Source organism: Montipora capricornis, chromosome 11, assembly GCF_036669925.1.
Source record: "Montipora capricornis isolate CH-2021 chromosome 11, ASM3666992v2, whole genome shotgun sequence".
NCBI lineage: Eukaryota > Metazoa > Cnidaria > Anthozoa > Scleractinia > Acroporidae > Montipora > Montipora capricornis.
In genome coordinates this window covers 9,925,071-9,935,070 of record NC_090893.1, presented here as the reverse complement: position 1 = coordinate 9,935,070, position 10,000 = coordinate 9,925,071, and the positions used below count along the sequence as shown (strand labels likewise).

General features: G+C 40.3%; 2 protein-coding genes across 7 annotated transcripts in view; both read left to right on the top strand.

Moving 5' to 3' along the window:
- The window catches only part of LOC138022901 (uncharacterized), a 4,172-nt gene extending 1,821 nt beyond the window's left edge, over positions 1–2,351 (top strand). The window contains exons 2-3 of the mRNA XM_068869912.1: positions 451–505; positions 1,777–2,351. Coding sequence (XP_068726013.1) covers positions 451–505; positions 1,777–2,225 — 504 coding nt within the window. The 3' untranslated portion in view covers positions 2,226–2,351. The remainder of the gene's footprint in view (positions 1–450; positions 506–1,776) is intronic.
- A 1,778-nt stretch (positions 2,352–4,129) lies between these two features.
- The window catches only part of LOC138022885 (uncharacterized), a 158,542-nt gene continuing 152,671 nt past the window's right edge, over positions 4,130–10,000 (top strand). For 2 of the 6 annotated variants that reach the window (XM_068869888.1, XM_068869892.1), the window contains exons 1-6: positions 4,130–4,438; positions 4,506–4,698; positions 5,179–5,309; positions 6,841–7,119; positions 8,933–9,145; positions 9,811–10,000. The exon at positions 9,811–10,000 is cut by the window's right edge and continues 32 nt beyond it. In XM_068869888.1, the coding sequence (XP_068725989.1) occupies positions 5,249–5,309; positions 6,841–7,119; positions 8,933–9,145; positions 9,811–10,000 (743 nt within the window). In that variant the 5' untranslated portion in view covers positions 4,130–4,438; positions 4,506–4,698; positions 5,179–5,248. Of the gene's footprint in view, positions 4,439–4,505; positions 4,699–5,178; positions 5,310–6,840; positions 7,120–8,932; positions 9,146–9,810 lie in introns of those variants that run through there. The other 4 variants (XM_068869890.1, XM_068869889.1, XM_068869891.1 and 1 more) reach the window with 4 other exon arrangements.

The window sequence follows — 10,000 nt, the reverse complement described above, 5'->3', positions numbered from 1 at the left end:
GAGCGAGAGAGAGGAAAACTGGAGTACTCGGAGAGAAACCTCTCGGTGTAGAGTAGAGAGCCAACAAACGCCATATTGGTGGGAGGCGAGCGCTCTCTCCACTGCGCCAGCCTTGTACCCTTACCTCTATGTCATACTTGATAAAGTCAGGGTCGGCCAGAGTGTTTGGGTATACGGTATACAGGGGCTTTTTAAATCGGGTATACGGTATATTGCAGCTTAAATACGGTATTCGGTATATCACTTTCTGTGAATTTCAGGTATTCAGTATAGAATGCTTCCAATAATTTTGGGTATATTTGGATGAATTTTGGGTATTTTTAGGTATTTTGGCAAATTGTTTTCGGGTATACTGGTATACATTACCCCCCCCCCCCCCCCCCCATCCCTTCCCTGGCCGACCCTGTAAAGTTAATCAAGTATGACCTAGTTCCATTTTTGTTATAATAGGATTTCAAGTCGAGTTGCAATCGTGGAATAGGAATCGACGCAACGAATAAGAAAGGTAAAAAAACCCGTCTTATTGTCCTTTATGGTCCCTTGATAGCAATCCAAATCATATTTGGCCATTTGTAATGACGTAATGAAATTATAAATATGCGCGGCATTGGGAACGAGAACTTCAAATAGCTTTGCGAAACTATGAATAGATTTTTTAAAAGTATGATGGATGGCCGATGTAGATCCTCATTCGTAGGATCATTACTCTTCATCTCTGTTGTTGATTCTGATGGCGTCTCTGCCTCTTCGCAGCCTGGTGAAGATGGTAGCTGTCAATGTCGTGATCCAAGCCGGTACGAAGCCTAGTACGCCAGGCAGACAGCCGCTGGCAGAGCGGGGCTCTCAATACCCTAATTTCGATATCTTAAAATTCAGTCCTAAACAAAATCATCTTGTGGCCCTCGGGAATAAAATTGGTTTATTCTCGTTACTCATTGAATCCCCAGAGCATATTTAACAGTTATTTAGAAGTACTATTTCAAGTGTGATACCGAGTTTATAGGCAATAAACTTCTTTATTTTAATTAATCTTTTATGATTATATACTCAACAGAATATCGCGTTTATGATTGGTCAATGACGTATGCATAAATTGATCACAGAGTGCAATATGGAAGTTGATATGGTAACACAGCGATGGACTAATTTTGCTGAGTGTATAATAAATAAAAATCGTATGTACTTTCCTGTGCATTTCGTGATTTATGGCCCCTTGTGATGTTTGAAAGTTCTCGAATTGAACTCAACGAACTTCACTCGTGCCTATAAATCACGAATTGTGTTCGCGTTCATACGATTTCTTATGCTTCTACAATAAGCGACAAAAATAGTTGAGACATTGAACTGGGAAGACAACAATTATGGAAAAATCAACTTAACGTTACATTTTCCACTTGCACTCCCTCCTCTTTCCCCGCCTCCCCCGTTCAATGTTGGTAACGGAAAAAGGAAGAGTTGGCGATAAGAAAACAACATTGTTTGGTGGGGAGGGGGTTAGATGGAAAAACTTTGTGGGAGGGATTTGTCCGAGATTTCTTAAAAGGGAAAGTGTCTCAACCCTTTTGGCGCTTATTGTAGGTGTTTTTAAGTTACTTCATCGCCACCACGTTGGTGGATGAAAAAAGAAAAAAGATCTCTCATTATCTTCTTTAGTTTGTGTGCCATCCAGTATTTGTACATTACACCATTGTCGCCTCGGTCTCAAGGTATTGGTAGCTATTGGTGGCAAACCGTCCGTAGATGTTTATGATGTTGACGGTCACGCTTTCTTTATAGGTGTGTTACAGGCCAGCTTCAGCTGCCACCAGAGGATGGTTATTTACGCAGACGGTAAGATATTAACCAGGAACTCGAGAGCCTCATTTGAAGATGTTCATTGTTCAGAGTTTTTGTCTCTGGCTGTCAACTTCACCATTCCTAAGACAACCAAGCTGATTGCCATAAGGGCAGAAGCTAGTAAAGATGGCGCTAAGATCATTGGCTCCTTTACTGACGGCGTTGTCACAGATTCACAGTGGAAATGTAGTTCAAACGATGTGTCAGGCTGGTTTCTTCCACAATTCGATGATTTATGTTGGACACCAGCTCATGAGCTATCCGCGACTGATCATTCAGGAGCAACCGACGAGCAGCAGATTGTGGGAGTACTACCCTCCGCAAAGTGGATCAACACCGGGGATTTAAGTCCGATCATAAAATGCAGACTTCATCGCAAAGTGACGTGAAATGAGATGCCTTTTTCTGGTAGAACGGTTACATTAGAGACAATTGATAGATAAAGTCTCGCATTTAGGGAAAAAAAGCAAAAATTTGGGATGAAATTTACTGTCTACTCGATGAAACTTGTTTCTTGAATTCTGATCGCTTTTTTCTCCTGTCAGCCACAACTATCGTACAAGCACTGAAAACAGTAGATGAACCGCTCATGCATATTTAGCTCACAACAAAAGCGGAAAAATGTTTGCCTTCAAAGGTGTGATTCGTTTAGCCTGAGTATCAGGATTTTCTTAGAAGAGCAGAGGCCGACGGGGAAGGTCTGATACTCGGGTTATGATTCGTTTAGCTTTTATCTTTGGTTGAAAAAGTGGTCAAAGATACTTTTTCCTGTCACTTAGTGTAGCAAAACAAAGAAAATAACAACAACTAAATTAAATCAAATCATTGATACCAATCACCTGTCGAGTGTCGTACAATCTCTCCAAACCCTCGTCATGTCCCGTACGTGGTAAGTGACGTACCGATCACTTAGAAGCGACAGGAAATGTTTTATCCTTGCAATACCCTCAACTAACCGGCGGCGTCGATATGTTATTAATACTTACTCATTGTGTCATACATGTGGTAAGTATACGAGCTGCATGATGAAATGTACCCGTACACAGACGAAATACCTAAAAGAAAAGCAAGAGGGTTACCTCTGAGCGCTTTGCCAGAGATACTTATTATGACTATGCACTCCTTGAATTTCGACTCGTGTATCGCTCATACCAGCCCTGAGCAATGGGAGCCATATTTTAGATACCTTAATAGGCCAGTGAGAGGGGTATGTTGGGGCCCAGGCCGAATCGCGACACATCTATCACGTCACCGACATCACCAACTCTCATGCTGCCAGTCACGGATATTTCTCAATGTTCGGTGTCTCATAATCGCTCGATTTCCAGTGAGCGAGTTATTTCGTGAATTATATCGCTTTAAGGGCATTTCAAGGCTAGGTTCAGAAAGAAATTTTCAAAACCAATTTATAACAATTACCACCGAAAGCCTGCAATGTGTTCTTATCGTCCGGCATCGAGCATCGATTTGGGCGTGATGACCAATTAAGAAATCTTCATGAAATGTCCTGAAAAACGTCCACCTCAGAAGACAAGAATATCAACAAAAAAGGTTATTCTACAGAAAAATGAAGTTCCAGATGTTATTTTGAGAGAATCCTTTCCACACAGTCAGGCTATATTCTCTCTTTTTCATTGATAGACACTTCTGCGGCTTTTTAACAGCAATTCTATTAAGGCGCAAGACGCTGTTCACACGGTACCAGAACCAGGGATCTTTTGTCTGTACAAAAAAAAGGAAGGGTGTGGAATCGAGGTTGCAAAAGACTGAAACTTTGCAGTTTGCGCATTTGTAACAGCGGCGCAAGTAAGAAAAAGACGGCGAACTGTTCCAGATATTTGACCTGGCCGAGGACAAGGCCTGGAGAGAGGGAATGAGAAAAAATATATATTGTGTATCAAAAATACGGAGGTTTGTATTCTCGCGAATTCAGTCTCGGAAACAAGAACCCCTCCTTTTTTTCTTTCAGCGGGCAGAGTGAAGAATAAGCACCGAACAAACCCTTCGAAAACTGTGCATTTCTCTTTTATTTACTCCAAGACCTGTTTTCTTTTTTATATAAATTGCGGGCACAGTGATATACTGGAGTATGACAACTGACAATAATCCTATTAACCAATCGGATCAACTCAAATCATTTTATCTATCAGTGGCCTATGGTAAAGTTTCAGCGAAATGAATAGTCCTTGAAAATGAACTAAGTCATTAGGTGGCGCCTCGATTCTCGCGCCTGGGTAGTGTACATCTGAAAGTAGTTTACACGGGAACGTAAAGGAATTTTTTTTTAAAAAAATTGAATAGTTCAAGACTTGCAGGTTGTTAATTTTCGTTCACGAACCAGTAGCAAGCGAACCACCTGTCAATATTAACTTGGACACATTTTCCACTCCTAGTAATTCAATTTGTGGGCTTTAAATTTTCACTAAGGTACTTAATTAAAGAAAACATAACAAGAAAGGATTGTCCAAGGATATTCTCAACAAGGACGAAAGTAATATGACTGGTCGATAAGCGTAATTAACCAAAATTCCTGATAAATTCACCCTTCGAATTTCTGTAAACGCTTTGTTTGGCGTTGTTCGCTTTGGAGAACTACATAAAGGTAAGAAGCCGTAATTAAGAAAGAAAAAAGCCTGAAATTAATCAAATGTGTTGTTTTTATGTGTCAGAATCCCGATCCGGATTCGGTTTGGTAGAGTGGAACAAGAAATCAGATCCTGCTTTTTGAGTTGTTATTTTTTTCAAATGGAAACACAACAGGTACAGGGCTCGGTGCGATTCCACCGATTTGAAGAAACACTGCTCATGTCCTCAAAACAGAAATGTTGAGTGCCCAAGAGGAACGGAACATATAGTTGTCTGGTGGGTAATTTTTGTGTTGTTGTTGTCATTTTAATCTAAACGAGATGGTACCACTATGTTGTAAAATGTTTTTGTCTTACGTCGTAAAGAGCAAAATTCCCGCAAGTCCGGGGGGAGCGGACGTCCTGTTTTAATGATGATTTCCAGGTTCCCCGTGATTACTCATGAACTGAGATATTTTTTTAAAAAAAATAAAAACTCGAGGTAACTGTCCAAAGTTTTCTTTCATGAAATCCGGTGTGAAAACGAATTATATCCGACTTAGAATTTTAGAGATTTCTTGGACGCTGTTCCATTCCAATTAGTTTGAATGACTGTTCCTTTGATAAATAACGGTCTACCTCGAACTAGTTGCTTAGTTGCTAGGATTTTTTTCTTAGTAAACAGGATCTTGGCATTTTACACATTTATAACCAACTTAAATGAAGTGCGAATCAATTTTTTTCAATATCACATTTCGTGTTGTTATTCTTTTTCTAGTGCCAGTTTCATCCAGAACTGAGGATCATTTCAAGCGACAGAGGAGAGAATCTAAGATTATGAAATCTCCATGAAATTTCTTTCAGTGGTTGTATTGGGAACGATTTTGGGTCTTTCACAACCGCACCTTGGTAAGGACTCTATCAAACATGGTAATTTAATCGTATTCGTTGTCAAACTTTTAATTGTGTATAGAGCAAGTTTCAATCTAACCAAAACCAAAGTAATTACTTTGGCCAATCAAAAAGGACGGAGACAATCCAGTAAACCAATCAAACCTCGAAGTAATTACACGTAGCCGACTCAAAGCGCAGAAAAATGTGCACGTTCAAGCCACGATTGGATTAAGTTTCACTTCTGATTGGTTGACAAAATGGCGCAAGAACTGTGAACCAATCAGTGAGTGAAGTAATGCAAAAGCAAAGCTATTCGCTAACAACTTTCGACACTCGATTGAAAACCGCTCTACTGCTGATCAGGAATCAGAGTGATCCAGCCAATGAGAATCGTTCGATTGTTTAAAACTCCTATCTATTGACGTTTTCTCGGCTAGTAATGTCATATTCAACAGAGTCGAGTTATTTATGCAACGACAGTAAAAGGGCTGTCTTTCCTGCTATTGGGTAAGCACAGTGTTACTAAAAAGATTCAGATTCGCGTCAGTTACGGCTGACAAAAAACGGTATACTGCAGGTTATTTGTCATAAAAACGTGAAAATTAATTTATTCTAACCATTTTATTACCCCAGTCAAACCCTTAAGTTGGCCAATAACTAGCCGCTGCACTGATTGACCGGCTTGTCTGTCGTGTAAGTCAAGCTTTGGTAGAGAGATTCATGTTCTTGTCAGTTTAAGCCGACTAACTGCAACTTAAAATGCAAACTGAATGTTAGTATTTGTCCTAGAACGGTTGCAATGAATATCTCACGCAAAAAAATTTATTTTGATAGCGGGCTAGAGGCATAAAATGAGTTCAAATCAACAAGTAGTTATGAAAGAAGTTAATAAATTGACTCCGTTTTGGTGAAAAGCAAAGCTCACCCTGATGTTATGTCTTTTATGCTTATGAAATTGAACATTTCTTTGTAAGGAAATGTGTTCCGCCCCGGGGAGGGGACTCCCATGTAAAAAGGGGAGGTATGCTCTCGTCGGAAATTTTAAATTAAACCCCTAAAGGAGACCAATCTGGGCGTGACCCAGGCTTTTTTTGACCCCTAAAAGAGACCATATTAAAACACAGAGAATCAAAAAATACAGTGACTTTTAATGATGGCAAAGACATTATCATCTAATACTTTCACCTACGTGAAGAAATATAAAGGTTTAAATAAACACTTTTATATTTCTTCGCACGCAACCCTAAATGAGACCTTCACGGATACATATGATTGCGTTTTGCCCAGAACACCCTAAGTGAGACCAAAATCTGAAATTTACACCCCTAAGCGAGACGACGAGCATCTCTCCCCTTTTTATATGGAAGTCCCCTTCTCCCGGGGCCTCTTCCGTTCTTGTGCCTCTTTTTCCTCGTTTGAATGCTTACAACAAGACAGCAAGTTGTGGCTGATCTTGATTATGTTAAAATGTTTTGATACACTACCTTAGTGTGCCTTGTTATTTGACCTAATATCAGTATTAACAATATTGGCTTTTTTCCCACAGTTTACGATCACCTTGGTTGCTGGACAGATGTCGTTCACGGTGATGGTATCAGCTTTCTTCCAAAACTTGGACCACTGAGGTTAAAAGATAAAATTTCACTTATAGATCAGTGTGCCAAGGCAGCCGTTGTGCGTAAGATCCCTGTATTTGGAATTCGAAACAATTCAATGTGTGTCGGAAGCGTTCACGCCTCGTTTACTTACATGCGCCATGGTCCTTCGACACAGTGCTACAATGGCACAGGTGGACCAAGATCAATTGATGTGTACAGCTTGGACGGTACGATAATAATATTAATCAACGAGTTGCGATTCTGACATAACGTCTTTGCTTGAGTTTTCCACGGTACTTTCACCGTCTACTCAGTAAGTATGTGACTACACTGTCCAAACCAATCGTGGTGTAGGGATGGCTCAGTTGTGAGAGCAGGGATGGGGTGCGGTATGGCGCAGGGATGGCGCAGTGGTGAGAGCACTCGCCTCCCACCAATGTGGCCCGGCTTCAATACCTCGACTCGGCGTCATATGTGGGTTGAGTTTGTTGGTTCTCTACTCTGCACCGAGAGGTTTTCTCCGGGTACTCCGGTTTCCCCTCTCCTCAAAAACCAAAATTTGACTTGTTGTGTTAATTGTTAATTTCAGTTTACAATGTCCCCAATTAATGCTCCAGCGCTAAATCGACTAGACACTTAAATAAAGTTCCTTTCCTTTTTTTTCCCATTTATAAAAACGCATTACATTTGGCTCCATTTGGACGTTTCTCCGAAATAAATGGAGAGTGCTTACAATGTTTTCTATAGTGGAAATCTGTGAGCAAATTCAACACTCTGACTACTTGACCATGTTATAACCCCCGTGCTTGGTCGTCTTTGTGTAATTTGATCCTTTTTGTTTTCATAAGTCGAGTCCCAGAATTTTCTCAACCAAAGCATAAGGCCAAGAGCAAGCGTAAGAGAATAAAAACTATTTCAGCGTCAGCTGTCCTGTGTATTTGCCATAGAATAGTCTGGACCCGACTTTCACACCGCGTATGATCCAACCTTGTTCCCAGGGCTTTTGATCCCCCACCACTTTGTCTCTCCGTTGGCATTAGAACCACCCTGGCAGAGAGAGAGAGAGAGACTGAGGTTGAATTCAAACACACTTCGTGACGCCTTGTACATAGTACTTCGTGTCAAGCCACCTTTACATTAACATTTAGATTTAACATTTAGAATATCTATACAGAAAGTATCCCAAACATTCATAAAAGCTAACCTTAGGCCTAGAAACTTTTCTTTAGTCCTAATTAGGCCTACGGTTAGCTTTTATGAATGTTTGGGATACTTTCTGTATAGATATTCTAAATGTTAAATCTAAATGTTAATGTAAAGGTGGCTTGACACGAAGTACTATGTACAAGTCGTCACGAAGTGTGTTTAAATTCAACCTCAGTCTCTCTCTCTCTGCCAGGGTGGTTTTGGTGGATGGAATCTAATGCCGACCTTGTCTCTCCTTGCTGGGAAGGTCCAGGACCATGGGAACAAAGTTAATCGAGGGACTGGTTATGAAACCTTAAAACCTTCAAAAGCGAGAACAATGTTGTCGCAATCGATGTTGAATTGACCGTGACCCTGCACAATCTTTTGTTTTCGCTTCGCACGGGTTCGAAAATTAGTTGCGTATAATTTAATCGAAGGAGTTGATTGGTTATCTTCTCGAAAAAGGTGTGTTTTGTGTGTTTTACCGTCAAGGCCAAAAATACAGAAAAAAAACATGAAACAAAAGGCCTCCGACTTGTCGAGTTTCATAACCATCTTCATGCATTAACTATGATGGGAATGAGCTTCCAAAGGGAGTGCTGTGGTGTTACGTTCTTTTAATTCCCTTACTACAACAGGTGGCGTAATAATTAGTGATCAATAGGGTGTCACTCGTGTTAAAAGCTCGCTGAATAGATTCAAAAAATGGTAGTTTTAAGAATATTCCGTATATTCCTAGTTAAGAATAGCACTTGTGTTTGCTTTGAAGCAATTTCGAAACTAGCTGAAAGAAATTGTCTACTTTAACGTCTGTGTGACTTTTTTTTTTTTCTTTTTTCCGTTTCCTGACAGGAAACACTCCTCGCCACAACTTAGCTGAGGGGGAAGAAGGAGAGAAAAGAAATTTTATCTACGACTTGTATACTTCATCATATTCTGTTGAGAAATTTCCTCCCTTAAACATGCCTTCAAATGCTGCAAAACATCCATTGGTTAGAAATGGTCACGTGAGGCCTATGTTTCTGCAACCACTCTACAAGGAGATCGATGAACGTGAGTTTGGAGGTAGGCCTTTTTCTGTATCAATACACCGTACTTAGTTACCTGGCCTATGAATGAAAGTAAGGCTAGAGTTGACCTTGTTTTGATAAAAACCTCACTGCTTTTCGCATGTAAACTCCAACTAATCAGCATGAAAACAAAATCATCAACATAAGAAAAGCAGGGAGGTCTGTATCGTAACAAGGTCAATTCCAGCCTCAATTTCGTTTAAATGCCAGGTAACTAAACACAAAACTGTAAAAATGTCAATTCTATGGAACTAGAATATTGTGATTGACAATTATCCTTTTTTGCTTCGAGAAGAGGTCAACCTTTCTCTGCGTTCATTAATCCAATTTTAAGTGGACTCCTATAAGTACCAGTGAAAGTCCACTGTTTCTTTTTTCAAACGCACATTTTCCTAACGTGTCTATTGACTGAGAATGCGGAGCAATAACCGCATTTCTCTGGTAAATACAACAGGCGTAAACAGGCAATTTGAAGCACTTCAATGCAACTTCCTGAAGCTGCAAAAGCATGCGCGAGTTAAAGTTGCGCATTTCAACGTTTTGCTACCTTATTTGTCGACAAAGTGGCGCCGCCACTTACCCTTTTACAAAAGGCAACAAACGCAAACATTATTACCATTTGACCACTCCTTAAAGGTTACCCTCTTGTTTAATTTATAGCATACAACCCCCCAATGAGTGGAACAAACATTTTAACAAACCCCAGCTTTGAACAGCCCCTAGTGAATGATCCAGTCAAAGGGTGGAGCTGCCAGGGGGAAACTGATGATCCACGTGGAGGTGTCATCGCTCGTTACACTCGCGACAATCCAAAAGAAGGACAGCATAGTGGCATATGCTTGGCTAGACT